This window comes from Pseudorasbora parva, chromosome 23 (genome assembly GCF_024679245.1).
Source record: "Pseudorasbora parva isolate DD20220531a chromosome 23, ASM2467924v1, whole genome shotgun sequence".
NCBI lineage: Eukaryota > Metazoa > Chordata > Actinopteri > Cypriniformes > Gobionidae > Pseudorasbora > Pseudorasbora parva.
The window spans coordinates 36,811,322-36,834,546 of NC_090194.1; the positions used below are offsets into that span (position 1 = coordinate 36,811,322).

Below are 23,225 nucleotides of genomic sequence, written 5' to 3' on the forward strand. Positions count from 1 at the left end.
AAACTTACCCATACCACCACACCTGTCCCTAACTCTACCCGTATCCCACCTTAATATCAGCAAAAGTGCTTTGCAACACAATTTGAACACAGTAAGTACATTGTACTTATTTTTTGATGTAAGTACATAGTACTTAAGGCCACCTAATATAAAGTGGGGCCAACTAGAATCACATGAAACCACACACACAAAAACACATGACACATCTATATTCAGTGTTGCATATAAATATAATTTATTACTTGTTTAAAAATTCTTTCTTACATTTTGTACAGAAACTTCACAGAGGAGATGCAAGCTTTTGCAAATTACGTCATGAACGTGCCATAAAAGAATAAGTAACATCCTCACTATAAATATAATCGCATGAGTGATAACTATGGAAAGCAACTGCTAGCATGTATAGTTAGTTTGATAAAGGATGCAGAATTTGCATAGACAGCTTTAGAAATCTGGACAACAGAAGAGACAATGCTGGAATCACAAACACTCAAATGGCTATTAGTTTAGTTGTTCTTTATACACTTATTTTTACTGCAGCACTATCGCATGCATCCATCGCTTCATGATCGGTGAACATCCTCTGATCCGTTAAAGTCGCAGCGATTCACATGCCGTAATGAAACTCACACAATGTCCTCAGTAAAGAGCCACGGCGTATTAAAGCAACGTGATTATGATGAACGTGTGTGTGTGTTCTGGCCACTGAAGTTTATTCCTGAACTGCGTCTGTCCAGATGTCGAACATCCGGGACACGGCGAACGTTTACAAAACCGCACGGCCGCTGCCGAAAGAGTTTAGTCCCTAGTTTGTCTTCTAAATTTGGATTACATACAGATCACTATGCAACAAAACGCAATTAATAATAAAATGAAAACAGAATAATAATCATAATAACACTGTTGAACTTTACAGTTTGCTGTATATATACAGGAGGCTGGACGGCGCAATTAGACCAGTGAGAAAAATCAAAACTGATATGAGAGGAAAGGAATGTATAAATAAAGGCATTTTCAACATGTATGTCATCACCACGCTGAGGATGTCTGCGCGCCGCTCCCATTTTCGTCCTGGTCATGTGACATGGCGGCGAGGGCGGAGGTCCAATATTTGGACAGCAGATCGCGTTTCCTGAGAAACTGATTCGATGATTAGAACACCTGTACCAGAAACCGTACAGACTCTTCCTCTTCCTTTGGGATGGCACCTTTCAAGTCGACTTGTTTTGCGGTTTAAATGTGTTTGGAGCTGATCTCGGCCGCCCGCTGTGACTCGAGCTCTCACGCCCTCCAGGAACGTCCTGAATTCGGCTGCATTCGGCTCCGTTTGGCAGGTGTCAGTGCTCGTTCGCCATGGACACGATGTTCTCATGACGCCCCATTTCCTCCAGAACGGCGGCGAGCCGGTTCAGATTGCCGTCGGGGAAATGCTGAGCCTCCCACAGGTCCAGAATCACGCCGGTCGGACTCGATTTAGTGGCGAAGTAGTTGAGATACCTGCGGACACACGGGAACCGGTTATTAGTTATCATCAGCAAGACTCATTTAGTGTTGCCATGATGGTTAAAGGGTTAGTTCACCCAAAAATGAAATGTCTGTCATTAACTCCTCTCCCTAATGTCGCTCCACACCCGTAAGACCTCCTTTCATCTTCACACACAGTTTAAGATATTTTATATTTAGTCCGAGAGCGTATGCAAGTGTATGCACACTATACTGTCCATGTCCAGAAAGGGAATAAAAACATCATCACAGTAGTCCATATGAGACATCAGTGGGTTAATTAGAGTCTCTTGAAGCATCCAAAATACATTTGGGTCCAAAAATAACAAAACCTACGACTGTATTCAGCATTAACTTCTCTTCCGCGTTTGTGTTCAATCCTCAAATAAAGATTCAAACGGTTATGAATCAGTGAATCGATTCATGATTCGGATCGCCAATGTCTCGTGATTTCAGCAGTTTGACACGCGATCCGAATCATTGATCGATTCACTGATTCATAACCGTTTGTTCTCATATGGACTACTGTGATGATGTTTTTATTCCCTTTCTGGACATGGACAGTATAGTGTGCATACACTTGCATACGCTCTCGGACTAAATATAAAATATCTTAAACTGTGTGTGAAGATGAACGGAGGTCTTACGGGTGTGGAGCGACATTAGGGGGAGGAGTTAATGACAGACATTTCATTTCGGGGTGAACTAACCCTTTAATTAACATTAATACACAATGAAAAACCATAAATGTGCTGACTTTTGTGGTGCTAAGAAAAAAAAAACACTATTAAAAAAATGTATTAGTTAAAACAACAATAAAATTACAATAAAGCTGTTGAAAATGACTAAACCTGAAATAACATTAACAACCAAATAAAAAAATCAAACACTAATTATTTAAATGTCAACAAGTAACATTATACATTTTATTTATAATGCACTTTTCATTCCAAAGAATCTCAAAGTGCAACAATGGAAAAAAAGTAAAAATATAATACAAACAATCAACACAAAAGACTTTCTAAACAGAAACGTCCTCAGTTCAGCTTTAAAGGGCTAGTTCACCCAAAAATGAACATTCGATTATCATTTACTCTCCCTCAAGTTGTCCCAAACCTGCATGAATCTCTTTCTTCTGCTGAACACAAAGGAAGATATTTTGAAGTTTATATAAGTTTGTTTATAAGCAGATTTTGAGCCCCATCAACAACAAACATTCTTCCAAATATCTTCCTTTGTGTTCAGCAGAAGAAAGAGATTCATGCAGGTTTGGGACAACTTGAGGGCGAGTAAATGATAATTGAATTTTCATATATAAATGATGTATGTGTGTAATATTAGAGGATCGTGGTCATATCTGCAGATAAATCACAATAAGTGATTGCACATACTTGACTATGTGTAAATCTGTGGAGGGTATGATGAGTGAGTAAGGGTTTTAACAAGAAGGTTCCTGAGTAAAAATCAGGGAAGAGTGATTAAAATGGATGTTATGAACGTGTTTGAGAAAGAAATGAATGAGAGGTGTTCTAATTAAGATGGTACATGTATGTAGGCTGTAAACTGAAGAATGTTTATTTTTATATCAGATCATTATTGTGGATCTGACCATTTTATTTTATCTTATTTTTTTTATTTTTTATTTTTATTTTTTTATTATTATTATTATTTTAATTACTATATCTTTACGACTGTTTTAACTATGCTTGTTTTTAATTCTTTATTCGTCCATATGGTATTCTTTTTTTCTCATGCATTTGTTACCACTGTTTTAATTAATTTCTATGTAAAGCACTTTGAATTGCCATTGGGTATGAAATGTGCTATACAAATAAACTTGCCTTGCCTTGCCAATAATGTGTTGATTATAATAAAGACAGAACTGTCATTTCATTTTCATCAACATTGTGCCAACCTTTGTGGTGCAAAGAAAAAAACTTAAAATTGACATAAAATGTGAAAGTAAAATTCTATTTTTAAATGTATTTGTTAAACCAACAATAAAATAAACAAAATATATTTTTGAATATATGACTAAATAAATAAATAAATTAAATGAATATATAACAAAATATGAATATATATATTAGTGATGCATGGATAGTGGTCATATCTGCAGATTGTGTTGATTTTAATGAAGGCAGAACTCTCATTTCATGGTTAGATGTAATGAACGTGCGTCACTTTTACTTGTTTTCAACACATTGTGTCACTCTTCAGGGAAAACACATGACTAGAGCGCCTCCTAGTGGTCATTATATCAAACACATGACTAGAGCGCCTCCTAGTGGTCATTATATCAAACACATGACTAGAGCGCCTCCTAGTGGTCATTATATCAAACACATGACTAGAGCGCCTCCTAGTGGTCATTATATCAAACACAAAGGAGACAGTTTTCCAACATTAACACAGCTGAAGCTTGAGGTTTCTTTCGTCAGGCCTGATCTGCAGACTCTCATTAGGCTCGCAGCTGCTTCACTGCTTTAAACCGTAATGGAGGGAAAACATCCGAAAGAAATTTCAAAGGAGAATTAAAAACTTAAAGTAGGGTGACCAAACGTCCTGTTTTTAAGTCCTGGCCCTAATATAATCATTCTCTATCCATACAGAGGGGGCATACTTTAAATGTATTGAAATTAATAAGGAATCTTTGAGTAAGCGTCGAGTATTATTTGGGTATCTCATTGCCGGCGCGAGTGTCCCGGTTTTCGGTAATCAAAATATGGACACCCTCTGAAAGTAGCACATGGGAGCGTTTGAGTGAAGGAGTTAATCAGGACCAATCAGGTGCCGAGCATGTCAAATGTAACACTGAAGCGCTGTATCATAAATCATATCTTTGCTCGGGATAAATTGATAAAAATGTAATTCATTTCTTGTGTGTATGTGTTTGGGACGTGGCAGTGACGTTCTAGTTTAAGTTTGAAGGGAGTAAAGCCTGGGTTTATGATGTGAAGAAAATGCCATTTTGCCAAAGAAGAACTTTTACTTTAAATAAATGTTCATTTAAAAACTATCATTTCACACTGAGATTTAAAATATTAGTGATATTTCTATTTTAATATATTTAAAAATATAATTTATTCCTGTGATCAAAGCTGAATTTATCTTCCTTACTCCAGTCTTCAGTGTCACTGATCCTTCACTAATCACTCTCAGATGAGGATTTCTTTAAGATTCATTTATGAATAAAAAGTATTTTATATCAAAAATACTTGCAAAATAAAAATTCAGACCCCCAACTTTTGAATGTTGGTTTTGTTACAAAAAAATTCTATTTTAAATGCTGTTTTTTTTTAACTTTTTATTCATCAATGAATCCTGAAAAAAGGCTATAAAGATCACAGGTTATAAAAAAATCTGAAGCAGCAAAACTTGGACCAACACTGATAATAATCATAAGTGTGTGTTGATCATCAGATCCTCATCTGAGAATGATTAGTGAAGGATCATGTGACACTGAAGACTGGAGTAATGATGATTATGATCACAGGAATAAATCACACTTTACTATATATTCACACAGAGAACTGATGATCTACACTGGAGGAATATCTCACTGCTTTACTGGAGTTATGATCAAATAAATGCAGCATTAATGAGCAGAAGAGACTCAGAAACAAAATCAAAAACATTAAAGTGTCCTAAATTTTGACCGGTCCTGTATATAATAGTTCTTCCACTTTAAAGTGAAGTGGCACTCTAACTCTGACACACACACACGTCTGGTTCACCATCTTTGTGGGGACTCTCCATAGGCGTAATGGTTTTTATACTGTACAAACTGTACATTCTAGCCCCCTACAGGTTTTCTCAGGTTTTACTATCCTTATGGGGACATTAGGTAATATAAACAAGGACACACACACACACACACACACACACACACACACACACACACACACACACACACACACACACACACACACACACACACACGTGTCTGACCTGTCCAGGTTGAGTTTGTGTGCCAGCATCCTCCAGTCGTTGCCGCGGGTCTGAGGCGCGTCCAGACTCCCGCACAGCTTCTGCCGGATGGACAGCGGGATCCGGAAGGCGTTCGGACCCACCAGTGCGGTGATGTTACTGGCCGGATCCAGAAGAGACGTATCGATGCACTGAGAGTCCTACACACACACACACACACACACACACACACACACACACACACACACGGCTTCAGACGCAACGCACTCTCCTCTCACTAAATCTTTGGAAAATTCTATTAAAATGGAAAAGCCTTCATATATATTTAACAACAAAATTATTATTATATATATTTATTGAAATATTGTCCTGAAAAATAAAGGCGATTTTATTAAAACATGACTCATTATTTAGCCTTTTTAACCCAAAATGTATATTTATTTTCAAAGTATATTACATACATATCATTTAATAATAAAATTGTATGTACATTTAAAAAAAAAATGTGTATGGATGTATATATAACGTGTATGTATGTGTATATATATAACCCAACTAATAATGATAAATAAAATGTGTTCTGAAAAACAGCTCATTAATAATGAGTTATAATATTTTATGTTTATTAAAATGTCAAATGAGCTGAAGAGACGAATCCCTTTAAACCCCAAAGACTGACAATAAAGCAGAAATCAGGAAACGGGATTGCGAGAGGTTTACACAACAAAACCTGCCAAATTGCATTTTGGGGGGTTCACTGGTAAAAAAGTGCGTTCCGCGGGTAAAATGTATGTTTTTTTGGCAGGGTTCCCTGCTATAACGTGCATTTCCGACGTGGACGTGGCTTTCTGATAAAAAAAAAAAATTGGTTGGTTTGCTTTCCGACAAATCAACCGTCTCCATTGACTTTCTATTGTGGGACGCGGCCTCCTTGCCATTTTTACTGACTTATTACAAAAAATATGTGACAAGGTGTACAGAAAACAAGCTAAAAAAAAAAAAAAAAACAGAACCAAAAAACCCAGAAGTTTTTATAAGCTGGTGACCCAAAACACGTAGACATACTGAGACATTCTGAGGGTCAGGATCCCAAACCTGAGCCATTCTTCTGCTGAAGCTTCACGTCTTGTTGCCTGTGTCCACTTTTGTCTCCTTTAAACGCATTTTTTTTTGAGACAGCTTATAAAACTTAGTTCTGTGTTTTTTAGCTTGTTTGCTGCACACCTTCTCACACATCAGCTTTTAGACAATGTTCTGTTTCTTGTTATAAGTAAGACGAGGCGAACGCTTCCCGGTGTGGGCGTGGCCTAAATATGCTCTGTCTTTGCCACTGTAGCTTTGGCTTGGCTTGCTCAGGCGGGGACACTAACATTTCGATGCAAGTTATTCAACTAAATATCCAAAAAAAAAAATTATTAGGTTTTATTTATTTCTATAAACTATAATACTGTTCTGCTCACATTGTCGCTCTATGATAAATTAAAATTAGCTGATAACATCCCCGTTCTCTCCAGAACGTCTGTACAGCCAAAGCAAATTCTGCTGCAGTATTGTCCTGTTTAACACTGTGAAGCTGCTTTGAAACAATCGGCATTGTAAAAGCGCGATATAAATAAAGTTGACTTGACTCTGTCTCTATAAACTGGGTTCAGACCAAGCGTCACCTCCCGCGATCTCTCTTGAAGACAATACAGAAGTAATGTAAACTGCAGTTCATCGACTGAAGGAGCAGAATCTCTTTGAGCTCATGTTAAAATGCCCAACTTTACAGCAGAAAAAAACATGTTCACAGTCTGGTTTTGGTCTATACGGCTAATTTTGCCCTTCATGACGACTGTGAGGGGGTGAATATTTTATAACTCATTCGTTTACATTATATAAAGCCTTAAAGTTCTGCATAATTAAGGGCGTGGTTACTTTAAGTGACAGGTGGATAGCCATTTATCCGCCGTCTATAGTCATCGCGTCACCTAAGCTCCGCCCACATCCCGCCTTTTTGCCCATTTTCTGTTATCCGGGAGTGACTCGCTCACAAGATGGCGACGCCCAGCTCGACTCTACTTTACGCTTCAGGACGGCTTATCAGAATCCTATGGGTGACATCATGGACACTACGGCCATATTTTTTTCCAGTCTATGGTTCAGACACTGACCTCAGACAGGGTGGTGTTGAGCTGGAAGATCTGTCCCTCGCCCTCCACCTGTCGCACACACAGCTTGCAGGCCAGCTCGAGTGTGGCGGCGCTGAAGCGCTCCAGGGTGAAGGTGCAGTGCAGGTTACGCTGAGAGCCGCTCCACACCTGCTGGAACGGAAGCTCCTGCACACACACACACACACACACACACACAGCTCAGCATCAGCACTGCAGTTCAGGCAGACAAACGGACCAATCACATTTGATCAGTTTCAGGAAGATCCGGAATACATGCCATAGTGGATCAAAACGGCATTGTTGAGGAAAACAAACAAACATTAGAAACACTATAAACACTATACACACTATAAACACTATAAACACTATACACACTATAAACATGTATCCAGTTCCTCTCACTCCACAACACTGGAACTCTAGTATCACTGCGATACGGTTATAGATTTTATTATACATAAAACAGTATATATATATATATATATATATATATATATATATATATATATATATATATATAAACAAATTCTTATATATGCTGTTTTCATTCTAATTTTACTTAGTTTTAGTAATTTTGTTGTTTTTGTCATTTTTATTATTTTTTAATGTCTATATGGGTTTTTATACAAATTTCAGTTTTTAGTAATTTTGTTGTTTTGCCATTTTTATTAGTTTTATATCTATATGGTTTAATACATTTTACTTCAGTTTTTAATAATTTAGTTGTGTTTTTGTCATTTGTATTTAAAAAAAAAAAAAATTTGTTCGTTTTGTAATTTTTATTGTTTTTTTAATGTCTATATGGGTTTTTATACGTTTATGTTTCAGTTTTTAGTAGTTTTGTTGTTTTTGTCACTTTTATTATTATTTTTTAATGTGTAAAACAGGTTTTATTAATTTTAATTTCAGTTATGTTAGTAAGTTAAACTAACTCAAATCAATTAAACTATAAAAATAATTTAAAGTTTATACTACAAATCTTTTAAAAGTACAGTACAGTACAGTAAAAGTAAAAATTTTGGGGTTTACTTGAGTAAAAATACAAAATAACTGATTTTTTATGTGCTGAAGTATAAAAAGTAAAACGTCCTGATTGATGAACAAACATTTCTTTTAGCCAGTGGTAATTATGAAAGATTCATTGCAAATACGAAACATTTATTTTATTGCAAACATTAAATTCAGATTTTAGTACATTAAAGTTAGTGATGATTCAAGTGTGCAAAATAAGTGAAGAAATAATTTGTGGTGACAAATATAAAAATATTGAATGCATCGATTAATGTCATGTGGCAAAATCTGTTAACATTTAATAATAAGAGGAACACTATGCAAACAGACCAGTTTTATAGCTTTTGAAAATTCTTTAGCAACCTACTTTTTGCCTAATCTAGCTCAAACGATATTCATGGCTCATTTTGATTAATCGATTCAGTGAATTGTTGACTCAATTGAATCATTCTGATTCACAGATGAGTCATATAGTGTGAACTGAGCAGAAAGAATCAACTCGTTCCTGAATCAGACATCGCTCTTGGTTCTCAGAGAGGGTGGTGCTTTTTTCAGATCGATATGTTTTTATGAAATGTAGTGGAGTAAAAGTTTTCAGAAATAAAAACAAAGTAAACAAACTGTACCTGGTATTTGGCGATGAGTTTGCTCTTCCAGAGTGTGTGTGGGACGTCGTGCAGAGACAGACGCAGGTTGTGTGTGCTGTCCTTGAAGTTCAGAGATTTGGGCTCGTCCAGAAGCTTCCCGCCCATCTGTTTCTCCATCTGAAGAACCTCCTGACGGATGGACACACAAACAGGAAGTCCGTCAGCGCTCAGCAGGAACAAACACGCAGTTCATCTGCCATCAACTCACACTTTTTTTAATGAGTTTTGAGAACATGGTTGGTTTGCGATTTAGTAGGACGTGCAGTGGGTTAATGTGTCGAGGGGTAAGAGAAATGATATTCATATCATTGTTTATATTCAGATGATGTTGTCGCAGGCCTGCTGACACCTACACTACATCTGCTGCTAACACCTACACACACAAACAGACACACACACGACTGTGAGACTTCAGTTTGCCAAGTGCTCATGATTTAACTCGTCACGCTGCACTTTTAAACTGAAGTGAGTTATACTACAGGCTACGAACAAAAAGTAGCAAACCACTTTAAGCAACTTTTGAACACTAAAGTTAACAAACAGAACTAACACTTCCACAGTATTCATTCATCTGGGCTCATATTCTATTCCATATTTAACAATGTCAAATGACCAATGTCATTTCTTCTCTCAAGACCCATAAAGGCACTAAAGACGTCGTTACAAAGCCCATCTCACTACAGCAGCTCGACAATCATTTATGAAGAGATGAGAATAGTTTCTGTGTGTAAAAAACTAAATAACGACTTATATTGTGATGGGCCGACTTCAAAACAAAGATTCAAACCGTTATGAATCAGTGAATCGATTCATGATTCGGATCGCCAAAGTCACGTGATTTCAGCAGTTTGACACGCGATCCGAATCATGAATCGATTCACTGACTCATAACGGTTCGAATCTTTGTTTTGAAGTCGGCCCATCACTATATAAGTCGCTATTTCGTTTTTTCACGCACAGAAACTCTTCTGGCCTCTTCATCAATGATTGTAGAGCCGCTGTAGTGAGATGGGCTTTGTAACGACGTCTTTAGTGCCTTTATGGGTCTTGAGAGAGGAAATGACATTGGTGTCAATGAAGGCCTTTCTGAGCCATCGGATTTCAACACTAATATCTTCATCTGTGTGTGAAGATGAACGGAGGTCTGACGGCTGGCCAACCACAGGAGGAATTAATGACAGAGTTTACATTACTGGGTGAACTAACCCTTTAAGTGTAAGAGCGGTGTGTGTGTGTGTGTGTGTGTGTGGCTGACCTTCAGAGCGTCTTGTGTGTCGTCCAGACAGTAGACTCTGATGTTGTACTCCAGGATGGTGCAGCTCACGGGGCCAAAGATGGCCAACTTCAGCCTTTTGGTGGTGGCGGCGCTGACGGACTGACCCACTAAAGAATACGTGCCTAAAGTCTCAGTCAGGATGTGACACGCCTCCTCATCCATCTGAATGTAGCATGGGGTGGTGAAGTTCTCCTCGCCCACAACCACCACGTCCTGCACACACACATTTACACAACTAAATACACATATTCAGTGTGTCTGATGGGTGTTAAAACACTTGCAATTACTCATTTAGCAGACATGTAATATATATTTTTATACATTTATTATTCAGACTGACCATAAATAGGTTGATTCCTCTGACCATCACAACTTTTCACTAAACCATATGGGACTTATATAGCCTGCCGTGGTCATACTCTAGTCTGGTCAGAATATGAGTCTGATGCTCATTGGGCTGTGATTATGGAGCGTTTCATCCCAACCAGGAAAGGCCTCGATTGGACCGACCAACAACCAATCAGAGCAGCGGAGTGATGCATAACGTTAGTTGTCAAATGTCAACAGAGCTCAACTGCACTGTGTTGCCAAGTCTGCGGTTTTCCCGCCGGTTGTTGTCCATGTCCGCGGGTTGAAGCGACTATTATGTGATATATAGACCAAGGAATGCCAATTTTAGCAGAAACCTTGCCAAAATAACACACATTTAACCCACAAACGCCATTTGTTTCCGGAGACCCCCCCCCGAGAAGCTATCAGGCGTGCTTTGGGCTCGTAGTTGGCGGGATTTGTTGTAAAAACTTGGCAACCCTGTCTGCACGCGCGCTGGAAAAAACGATCCTTGTCAGTGTTGTAAAATAATTTAATGATACTCAGAGCACTTAACAACACGATCATAATTTCAGAGAGAAATAGTGAAGGTGACGCAGATACGAACAAGCTCTCCGTTTAGAATTAGAGCAAACTCAACCCAAGAGCCTTTGATGACGAGATGATTACGCTACTGTTGATCATCTGTCCGTCATCGGCTAAAGCCCGCCCTGATGATCTCATTGGTCAGTTTCTGTTGATCATCTGTCCGTCATCGGCTAAAGCCCGCCCTGATGATCTCATTGGTCAGTTTCTGTTGATCATCTGTCCGTCATCGTCTAAAGCCCGCCCTGATGATCTCATTGGTCAGTTTCTGTTGATCATCTGTCCATCATCGGCTAAAGCCCGCCCTAATGATCTCATTGGTCAGTTTCTGTTGATCATCTGTCCTTCATCGGCTAAAGCCCGCCCTGATGATCTCATTGGTCAGTTTCTGTTGATCATCTGTCCGTCATCGGCTAAAGCCCGCCCTGATGATCTCATTGGTCAGTTTCTGTTGATCATCTGTCCGTCATCGGCTAAAGCCCGCCCTGATGATCTCATTGGTCAGTTTCTGTTGATCATCTGTCCGTCATCGGCTAAAGCCCGCCCTGATGATCTCATTGGTCAGTTTCTGTTGATCATCTGTCCGTCATCGGCTAAAGCCCGCCCTGATGATCTCATTGGTCAGTTTCTGTTGATCATCTGTCCGTCATCGTCTAAAGCCCGCCCTGATGATCTCATTGGTCAGTTTCTGTTGATCATCTGTCCATCATCGGCTAAAGCCCGCCCTGATGATCTCATTGGTCAGTTTCTGTTGATCATCTGTCCTTCATCGGCTAAAGCCCGCCCTGATGATCTCATTGGTCAGTTTCTGTTGATCATCTGTCCGTCATCGGCTAAAGCCCGCCCTGATGATCTCATTGGTCAGTTTCTGTTGATCATCTGTCCGTCATCGGCTAAAGCCCGCCCTGATGATCTCATTGGTCAGTTTCTGTTGATCATCTGTCCGTCATCGGCTAAAGCCCGCCCTGATGATCTCATTGGTCAGTTTCTGTTGATCATCTGTCCGTCATCGGCTAAAGCCCGCCCTGATGATCTCATTGGTCAGTTTCTGTTGATCATCTGTCCATCATCAGCTAAAGCCCGCCCTGATGATCTCATTGGTCAGTTTCTATATTTTAATTACTCCTCTATGGATCATGTCCAGAGCTCAAATGTTGTGGGCGGGGCCGAGTTCGGCTGCCATCCAGGCTAGGACTTAACTTGTGATATGTGCAAATGTAATATTGATTTAAAACAACAGTTCAATAAATGCAGTTAATGTGTTATATTTTAGAGAGAATATTGTCAAATAACAAAAATGTGTTATTTATAAATAACATTTTCGCCTATAAAGCCTGTCTCAGAGCAACACAGCGGCTTTTTGTTTCTGAATGAATCCGCGTTTTGAGTGAATCAATGATTCAGTGACTCATTTATAAACAAATCAGCTGTTTGAACGAATCAAATTAATGAATGACTCAATGACTCACTCATTTGAACATGTATCGCCACATATTGGCAGATATATATATAAAATATTTTTTAACATTTAAATAAATTCTGTTTATTTACATTCACTCACCCTTGCGCCATTTCAAACCTTTACGACTTATGTATTTTGCAGAAGAATATTGTGTGGTTTTGGTTGGTAAATATTTCTCAACACCAATTCAGACGCAGCTTATGAAAAACATCATCGCCGCTGAAGCTTCAAAGATGATGTGCAATGAATTCGGTGTCGAATCAAATGAAATATTTTCTTTTGTAATATTTTTTAATGTTTTTCTCATTTAGCACAATAATGACTTTAAATGATATTTTATGGGCTATTTCTCAGCACATTTAATTTGTGATTAATTAGATTAGCCACACATCATGTAATTAATTAGATTAAAAATAACTTTTTTTGACAGCCTTATATAATTACAACATTTTCAAAAGCAATTTGAATAATTGTGTTATATAATTTTAATGATGCAATATGATTGTTCTTAATTTAACTCTTGAATGGATTTATGGAATCTTATGTGAATATTAATGTAAATGGGAATTTATCTGTGAAATAACGAAGACATGATTTTGTTAATAGTTTGTAATAATTTGTTTTAAATTGATATTTAATGATTTGTTATTTCTGATGCTTTAGATAGTGAATAACTCTTATTAGCCACCAACAGTGTTTATAACAGCAGACAATCCGGCTCCACGTGAATGAATACATGCATTAGTGTGTGTGTGTGTGTGTGAGTGTGTGTGTGTCTGTGTGAGTGAGTGTGTGTGTCAGTGTGAGTGAGTGTGTGTGCCTGTATGTGTGAGTGTTTGTGTGAGAGTGAGAGAGTGTTTGTCGGTATCTATGTGTGAGTGTGTGTGTGTGAGTGAGTGAGTGAGTGTGTGTGCCTGTATGTGTGAGTGTGTGTGTGAGAGTGAGTGCGTGTCGGTATCTATGTGTGAGTGTGTGTGAGAGTGAGTGAGTGAGTGCGTGTCGGTATCTATGCGTGAGTGTGTGTGTGTGTATGTCAGTGTCAGTGAGTGTGTGTGCCTGTATCTATGTGTGAGTGTGTGTGTGACGGTATCTATGTGTGAGTGTGTGTGTGTGTCTGTCTGTGTGAGTGTGTGTGCCTGTATCTATGCGTGAGTGAGTGTGAGAGAGTGTGTGTGTCTGAGAGTGAGTGAGTGAGTGTGTGTTGGTATCTGTGTGAGTGTGTGTTTGTGTCTGTATCTATGTGTGTGTGTGTGTGTGTGAGTGAGTGTGTCGGTATCTGTGTGTGTGTGCCTGTATCTATGCGTGAGTGAGTGTGAGAGAGTGTGTGTGTCTGAGAGTGAGTGAGTGAGTGTGTGTTGGTATCTGTGTGAGTGTGTGTTTGTGTCTGTATCTATGTGTGTGTGTGTGTGTGTGAGTGAGTGAGTGTGTCGGTATCTGTGTGTGGGTGTCTGTATCTATGTGTGTGTGTGTGTGTGTGAGAGTGAGTCTGTATTTATGTGTGATTGTGTGTGGGTGAGAGAGTGAGTGAGTGTGTGTCGGTATCTATGTGTGAGTGTCTGTGTGTGCCTGTATCTATGTGTGAGTGTCTGTGTGTGCCTGTATCTATGTGTGAGTGTGTGTGTGTGAGAGAGAGTGTGAGAGTGAGTGAGTGAGTGTGTGTGTGTGTGTGTGTGTGTGTGTCTGTCTGTGTGTGTGTGTGGGTGTGAGTGTGTCCGTCTGTGTGTGAGTGTGTCTTTGTGTGTGAGTGTGTCTGTGTGAGTGTCTGTGAGTGTGTTTGTCTGTGTGAGTGTGTGTGTCTGTATGTGTGAGAGTGCGTGACTGTGTGTGTGTCTGTGTGAGTGTGTCTGCATGTGTGCGCGAGTATGTGTGTGTAAATGTGTGTCTGTATCTGAGTGTGTGTTTGTATCTGTGTGCGAGTGAGTGAGTGTGAGTGACTGCATGTGTGTTCACATTACGAGCTCAACACTGAACGTCTCTGAGGCAGACCTGCAATCAGTGACCTCATGTTCGCGCTGGTGTGTTTGTGTGAGTGTATATGTGTGTATGCGTGACTGTGTGTCTTTATCTAAGTGCGTGTTTTTATCTGTGTGTATGTGTACGTGTGTGTGTCTGTGAGTGTGTGTGTGTATGTGACTGTGTGTGTGTGTGTGTGTGTATGTGTGTATGTGTGCGTGAGTGACTGTATGTGTGTGTTCCCATTGCGAGCTCAACACCGAACGTCTCTGAGGCAGACCTGCTATCGGTGACCTCTGAGCTCACGTTCGTGCTGGTGTGTGTGTGTCTCTCATTAGGGCCGTCTGCTCCGGTGCTTCTGCAGCTGGGATGCGTCTCCATCTATTAGCTCTAATCCTGACGCTCGCACTGCCATTAATTTCATCCCATTATGGACGAGAGAAAAGGAATTAAAATACTTTATAGTCGGCTTGGCCGTTAAACAGCAGTATTATGACTAGCCATTAGCCTCTTTAACGTATCCTGTGGGAGCGCGGGATTTGAGCGCGTTAGTGAGATAATTAGCAAACAGGATGGAAAACTGGGCTAATGCCTTCCAGAATGATTTATTTACTCGAGCTCTCAGTCGATTCATCAGAGCTACGGCACAAACTCGTGGAAGTTTCTCCTCACACTTCAAAAAAAGATTTTCCTACTCAGTATTTTTGTCTTGTTTCTAGTCCAAACATGTAAAAATTCTTAAAACAAAAGTATTTACTAGACAAGCAAAAGTAATTGTCTTGTTTTGGGAAGAAATAACTCAAAATGAAGAGAGTTTTTGCTTAAAATAAGATAAATAATCTGCCAATGGGGTGAGAAAAATAATCTTCATTTTGAGTTATTTTCCCCAAAACAAGACAATCATTTTTACTTGTCTAGTAAATGTTTCTTAATGTAAGAACTTTTAGATATTTTGACTAGAAACAAGACAAAAATACCAAGTAAGAAAAGCATTTTTTTGCAGTGTATAATGTGTTCTTGAAAAACACACACAGGGAAAACGCTGCACAGAAATGCACAAAAAGGAGGAACATTTTATGAACGGCTCTCGGCAAACACATCAAATCAAAGAGTCTGCGTGCGGGAGCGAATACATAACATTAACAGACACACACACACACACCTGTGGAAATGACTGGATGTATGTGTATTTTGATCATTCGTGGGACGACAACCGGGAAAGCAATATTTCCCAACACCACCTCATCTACGGCGGCCATCTCCACAAACCCACGGATATTAAGAGCACGCGCTGTCAGACGTCAGATGTAATCGATGGTTATTTCCTTGTTTAAAGGTCTAGAAGTGTGTGTGGCGTTATTGCCTGCTCCTCGGTATCCATCACAGTCACATCTGTGCCATCAGCGCCTCCATAACGGGACATTCGTCACACACACCGACTGACAAACACATGAGGAAAACTGAAGACTTTTAGCCGTAAACTACAGTTTTTCTCAGTTGCTTTGGTGCATTTCTCACAGCACTTTTTAAATTTGCGCAACAGTTTAAAACAATTATTACAAACTGCAAAGCCCACACTGCAAAAAATGCTCTTCTTATTTTGTTTTTTTTGTCTTGTTTTGAGTCCAAATATCTAAAAATTCTTAAATCAAGATTAAAGGGTTACTTCAGCGATTAGCATATGGCTTTGTATCAGTAGAAACCCTGAAGTATATTCAAATGATTGTGCGTTCCCCCCTCATATCCCCCTGAGACGAGAGATTTATTCATTTTATTTCTGGAAAAATTCCTCCTATGATGCAAATTGACGATTTTTGCATCATTGGAGGAATTTTTAGCCGAAGGCTAAAGACTATCGCCAGCAGAGGGAGCCATTTCCGCATGTCTTGAACCCGCTCATGAGGATGGAGATCACACTTACAGCTCCGCTCGCAGCTACAGGCACTCATTTAAACGGAGATATGCTGAGCAATGGAAGTCTTTTAACTTATTAAATTAATTTCTATGAAAGTTAAGCTTGCAAAGGCATGTGCTGAAACGCGCCAGACTGAACTCGCGTTGTGAATGTATGCCGCGAGTGTAGTCGCGATTACCTCAGCTCTCATCCCTCCTGCAGTCAGTGCTCAGTGCTGTGAGACTCGCGCGGCGACTCACTCATTATATTGAACACACACGTTCAGTTTTTAATTGTAGTGTCTTCTCTAACTCAGTCACAGTAAACAATTTGGTGGCTTTGGGAATGGCCTCACAGGGCAGCGAAGCATTCTGGGAATTGTAGTCTTTCATCCCCATGAGCCAAAAATACATTTTCTGTCTTTTCTCAGTCTAGAAGGCACAAAATTCAAAAATAATTTCACATTTCTACTACATTGATGACCCAGTTTAAATACAGATTCATCTTCCCAGCGCTGAAGTAGACATGTGCCGATTTTCGATAATGCGATTTATCACGATAATGAATATGCACGATATTGTTATCGTGGGCACTTTTAAATATCGTAAATAATAATTTATTAACAATTTATAATTTTTTTTATAATGCACTCAAGAATACGTTGCCCATCAACCGAATAAATGCTCAACACCGCTGTATTCTGCGTCAAAGGGACACGCGCTCAGATATAAACAAGTCCAACGTGTTTGCACATGACTGAAGGAGACGCGCTGGTGAAGTGCCGCTCAGTGACAGCAGAGGGCGCTGATGAACTGCAGAATGAAGCCGGTTACCCCGGAAACCAGCAAACAAACAAAAAAACGCGTGTAGTTTTTAAAGGGATCCCATGGTGTTGAGACTTGTATGGCTTAATATAACATAAATGATGTCTCTTACTGAATTATGTGGTAGAAAACCCATGAAAGATCTACGTTATTTTAAAAAATCGATTTTATATTTGGACCATGGGCGGCGCCATTTTGTTTGCGTTCTATGATGATGACTTAGAGTGGTTGAACTCCTCAATCAGCTGGCGTTACCCGTTGCTATTTTTACCACAACGCAACTCGAAAATTGTTTCAGAGTTAAACAAAACAAATGAATTGCTTTGTAGTTGTACTTAAAACACACTCAAACATACATGTGCACACAAACTCACCTACACAAGTCACAAACAGATCGGCGGGCGCGCACACACCTAGGTCAGCGACAGACTGCTCTGTCTCTATCGCATGCATCATCACCAAAACATCCTGCCTCTCTTCCTCACGTTACTTTATCCCATCGTCCTACCTAGATATTTCCCTCTGCTGGTCACATAGGCATTACAGTTAATCTACTGCATATCAACAGTCTATCTAGGATATCAACACAGGGAATAGATTGAGGGTTATGTATGCGCGCGCGCAGTGCGTGCGTGTGTGTGTGTGTGTGTGTGTGTGTGTTCGCGCCGATCTGTTGGGGTGTGTGTGTGTTCGCGCCGATCTGTTGGGGTGTGTGTGTGTGTGTGTGTGTGTTCGCGCCGATCTGTTGGGGTGTCTGTGTGAGAGAGAGAGTTTGTGTGCACATGTATGTTTGAGTCCGTGAAGTCGGACAGCTGTGTGTAAATCGGCTGTACACTCGTTATTGCGGTGGAACGTGAGACTGAATGACTGCACTCGAACATGTCCACTATGGTGTCGGACAACACTACAAATGTCCGTCCCTTCAAATAATGCCCTATTTCAGGGTATAGGGGTCGATTTCAGATTCAGCCCCTGTCGTGGAGACTGAGCAGCCCAACATCTCGATTGAAACAGAGCCTGTCGTGTGCGCGCCCGCCGATCTGTTTGTGACTTGTGTAGGTGAGTTTGTGTGCACATGTATGTTTGAGTGTGTTTTAAGTATAATTACAAAGGAATTCATTGGTTTTGTTTAACTCTGAAACAATTTTCGAGTTGCGTTGTGGTAAAAATAGCTACGGGTAACGCCAGCTGATTGAGGAGTTCAACCACTCTACGTCATCAACCTAGAACGCAAACAAAATGGCGCCGCCCATGGTCCAAATATAAAATCGATTTTTAAAATAACGTAGATCTTTCATGGGTTTTCTACTACATAATTCAGTAAGAGACATCATTTATGTTACATTAAGCCATACAAGTCTCAACACCAGGGGATCCCTTTAAAACAGCCATTCGTTTTTGTAATCTCAATGCTGTTCATCACAGCACCAAATACTTAATACTTAAAGACTTAATAGGCTATTTATTTTCAAATTTAAACATTTTTATGTTTTAATCTGGACTACAACATACCCTTATAATTAGAACTGTTCTAATTATTTGTTATTGTTCAGTAAAACTTTGAGACATACGACTTCATTAGTTAACATGTTAATTCATTATTACCAAACTGACAATGAAAAATACTTATAAAGAATTAATTATTCTATGTTAATTTCTTAGTTACTTTTTAATAACATTAAAATCAAAATAACTTTTTTAATGGACCTAAGATAAAACTAACAATGATCAGTATTTCTTAACTAACATTAACAAAAACATTATACATTCTGTACCAAATGTAGCTATTGCTCAATCTTAGTTAATGCATTAAATAATGAGACCTTATTGTAATTTGTAAGCCTACCTGTTGTTCTTTATAGCCTAATTCTTTTGCACTTTAATCTGTTTGAAAATTGTACTTTTACAGCTCTGAAAAAAATCAAGAGACCACTTAACATTGATTTCTCAAGAGGGGTCTCTTAATTTTTTTTCCAGAGCTGTATATATTTTTGGTGCATTATTGTATTTAAATATTCAGTTATTTTTGTTCTTACAAAAATAGTTCTTAAAGCTGTTCTGCTATGGCAACACTTTTTTTTGCAACTTATTTCAATATCGTGATAATATCGTATATCGTGATAAAACTTCATCAATTAATCGCAACATGAAAAATTGATATCGGCACATGCCTACGCTGAAGTACTCCTTTAATTTACTTGATAAGTAAAACGACATAAGATATTTTTCCTTGTTTTCTGGAGGAAAATATCTAAATGAAGTGAGTTTTTGCTTAAAACAGGCAAAATGATCTGCCAATGGGGTGAGAGAAATAATCTTATTTCTGTTTGGGACGGAAACAAGAAACAAGATTTCAATCAGTAATAAGATTATTTTTCTCACCCCATTGGCAGATCATTTTGCCTGTTTTAAGCAAAAACTCACTTCATTTAGATATTATTTTTAAGAAAACAAGAAAAAGATCTCATCGTTTTACTGATCTAGTAAATGCATCTTGATTTAAGAATTGTTAGATATTTAGACTAGAAACGAGACAAAAATACTGAGTAAGAAGAGCATTTTGTGCAGTGTAGTTGATAACCTGCAGAAGCGTGTCACCAGTGTTGGGGCCAACTTGAGTTACGTAATCAGATTACTTTTTCAAGTAACTAGTGAAGTAACACATTAACAAAATATCTTTTTACTTTTTCACATTTATTTGACTGACAGCTCTCTGTCCCCATGTTGAGAAAAATCGAGAGTAAGTGCAAATATGACGGTTATTGTAGTTCTAGACTAAATGTGAGCATTTATTTATCTCACTTGCACAATCAAGATTAAGTACTCCTCACAATTAATAAAAGCAGTCAAATGCAAAATCAGAATATATACAAAAATCCAATAATTAAATATTAAATAAAACAAGTATTTTTATGTATTTAATCTACCTTTATTGACGAGTGTTTTGCTGCTAAACCTTCGATGATTCAGTTAACCTGTTAATTGTCTTTGCTTTGGGAATGCTTTGGAATATAGACATACGTTTGGTGTCATTGTAAAGAAGACAGTCAGCAGAGTACAGCTCAAGTGAAATCACTTCAAAAAAATTAAAGTATAAAAGGAAATTAATTTAATATTTAATATAAAATAGATATATTACAAAATAATTTGTACTCTAAAATGACTATCAAATCAAAGCCATATGTCTAATCAATTTTTGTTCTAAATTTGAAGTTGATATCACAAAAATTGAAGTTCCCATGAGATTTTGTTTAGGCGCAGTACTACAAATAGCCACCGGGTGTCATAGAAATTCCTTTGATTTTTTTAAATGCAATTTCCTGTGTCAAATTATATATATTTTTTCCAAATATCACAAAACAGTTTGCAGATATAGAACCGTGAGACTAAGACCTTTCTGACGATATGTGTTTTGTCAAGATTAGAAAAGGTTTTCATTATGAATAGGGCTGTAACGATACACCAAACCCACGATTCGGTTCGTATCACGATTTTTGACCCACGGTACGATACAAACCTCGATATGGGGGGACAAAACAGTTTTATTCTGTACAGTATTCTGTAGCCTATTTTGCCGTCAATACCATATGTGTGGTCAATAGGCTACTGCCGACGTTTTCTTTGCGGTACCAATAGGCAATATATTTAACATGAAGTATAGGGCCTCCTGTACATCAATACCAACAGAAGCGCCGTGTCAGACACGCTTCTGGTGTGCAAAGAAAGAGAAAACGCCACGCAGCCGCCCCGCGGATGACACGCAACAGAAACGCCACGCTCACACCACTTTGCCAGCCGGTTGGGGAAGCTTCTTGAAACACTTACAGCAAATTGTGTGGGTCTTGTCAACTACACGATTGCCATCCTTGTTCTCCACCGGGTAGCTGAAATGTTGCCATACTGCTGACTTGAAAGTTGGACCTGGACAGGAAGGATAATTCTGGGAGTTGGTAGGGGTGTGTCGCGATTCTGCCTCCTCACATCGCGATACAGGTTCGTGGACCTGCGTATTGCGATTTCGATATCATATCGCATATCGTTACAGCCCTAATTATGAAGTAGTTAAATAAATATGAAACATGAAATTAGAGCACCGTTTCCATGGTAATGCAAGGTCTGATTTCAAAACGGTTTTCACAGGATGAATCTTGAGTTCGTAAGCTTTCGAATAATATATAGTTTGTCAACATTAGATCAGAATAAATATAGGATAAAATTGTTTTAAACATGCAGTGGCAAATGGGCCCACCGGTGGGCCAGTGACGGTTAACAGATTAAACCAAAAGCAAAAAATACTTTAGTTTTTCTGTTTTTATTGGTGAAGTAAAAGTGTTAAACTTTTTTCCCATTATCCAGAATGCAAGCACAGCTGAAAGGTTTGTTTAATGTATTTAATTTAATGTAATCTTTTGTACATGCGTGAATTAGCATTTTTACTTCGGCCTGAGGTTTTTTATTTAAATTTTGTTGTGAAGTGGTCTTTATATTTGCACGAAAATAGAATTTTTTTGTTATAAAAAACAGGTAAGCAAAAGTAAAATAACATTACTTTCCTGAAAAAGTAACTCAGTTACTTTTTAAGGGAGTAACACAATATTGTAATACATTACTTTTCAAAGTAACTTTCCCCAACACTGCGTGTCACTTGCTCAAAATGGATCACTCATTCCTCAAAAGCAAGTATTCATGCCAATGAAAGTGTCAGTGTCATCAAGATGAAAAGTCCTGACACCATTATTTATGAACAAGAAAGTCAAGTCAGTTTCCCAGTTCACTCTGTAAATATTTTCCAATGCAAAAAAGTCTGATTTTGGTGACACTACCTGAAAATACTCAAGACAGCACTATATACTATTTGCACAGTTATTTGAAAATACAATAAAGTTAAAAATGACGGTATTTAGTGAGGTAACTGAGCATTTAGTGAAGACACTGAATATGTATGTTTCACATTTTTACTGCATATGCTCATTGCAATTCTAATTTGTTCACAGGATAGTTTTAGAAACAATAACACAACTATTATATTAATATACAACAAACACACACACACACACACACACACATCTATATATACACATATATACACACGTGTGTGTTTGTGTTATATAATATTATAATAAATGTATCATGAAGTCATACAGGGCTTAATGGGCTTTAAGGCTTTATGAGGGAAGCAATCTAAAATTTAAGTCATTATGCATGAAAAGAACTGCATAAATGAACGCAGCACTGCAAATTTGAATATGCATAAGTGTGCATGAGTCATATGGATTAACGTTATGATACTTTTATGTCTTTTCTGTCATTTTCTGGAGCTTGAAAGCATCCACCCACAGTCATTTTTTAATTTTGGGTCAACTTTTGAATTCATCACTTCATCTGTCAGTGTTTCGAGCGTCAGCTGACCAGTTCAGAGCGGCTTCGCTGCGTGCGATTCATCTGTGCCTCGACAGGAAGCCGAAAACAGGATTCTTCTTTTCAAATCGAATTTGCATTCAATTTAGAGCCAAATTGCAAACGCTTCGGAATCAAACAAACATCTATTTTCTTCCTCCGTCAGATTATGCATGCATGCAGGGAACAAGCTTCTGAAAAATGAAAACTGCAGCAGAAAGTGTGTGGTGGACCGCGGCGTCTCTCAGCAACAGGAAGCG

At 38.5% G+C, this 23,225-nt stretch overlaps 1 protein-coding gene across 2 annotated transcripts in view; it reads right to left on the bottom strand.

Moving 5' to 3' along the window:
* Positions 1-211: 211 nt before the first annotated feature.
* Positions 212-23,225, bottom strand: part of unc5cb (unc-5 netrin receptor Cb) — a 313,489-nt gene continuing 290,475 nt past the window's right edge. For both annotated transcript variants that reach the window (XM_067433972.1, XM_067433973.1), the window contains 5 exons: positions 10,500-10,733; positions 9,224-9,373; positions 7,587-7,751; positions 5,455-5,633; positions 212-1,497 (listed from right to left, as the gene is read on the bottom strand). In XM_067433972.1, the coding sequence (XP_067290073.1) occupies positions 1,338-1,497; positions 5,455-5,633; positions 7,587-7,751; positions 9,224-9,373; positions 10,500-10,733 (888 nt within the window). In that variant the 3' untranslated portion in view covers positions 212-1,337. The remainder of the gene's footprint in view (positions 1,498-5,454; positions 5,634-7,586; positions 7,752-9,223; positions 9,374-10,499; positions 10,734-23,225) is intronic.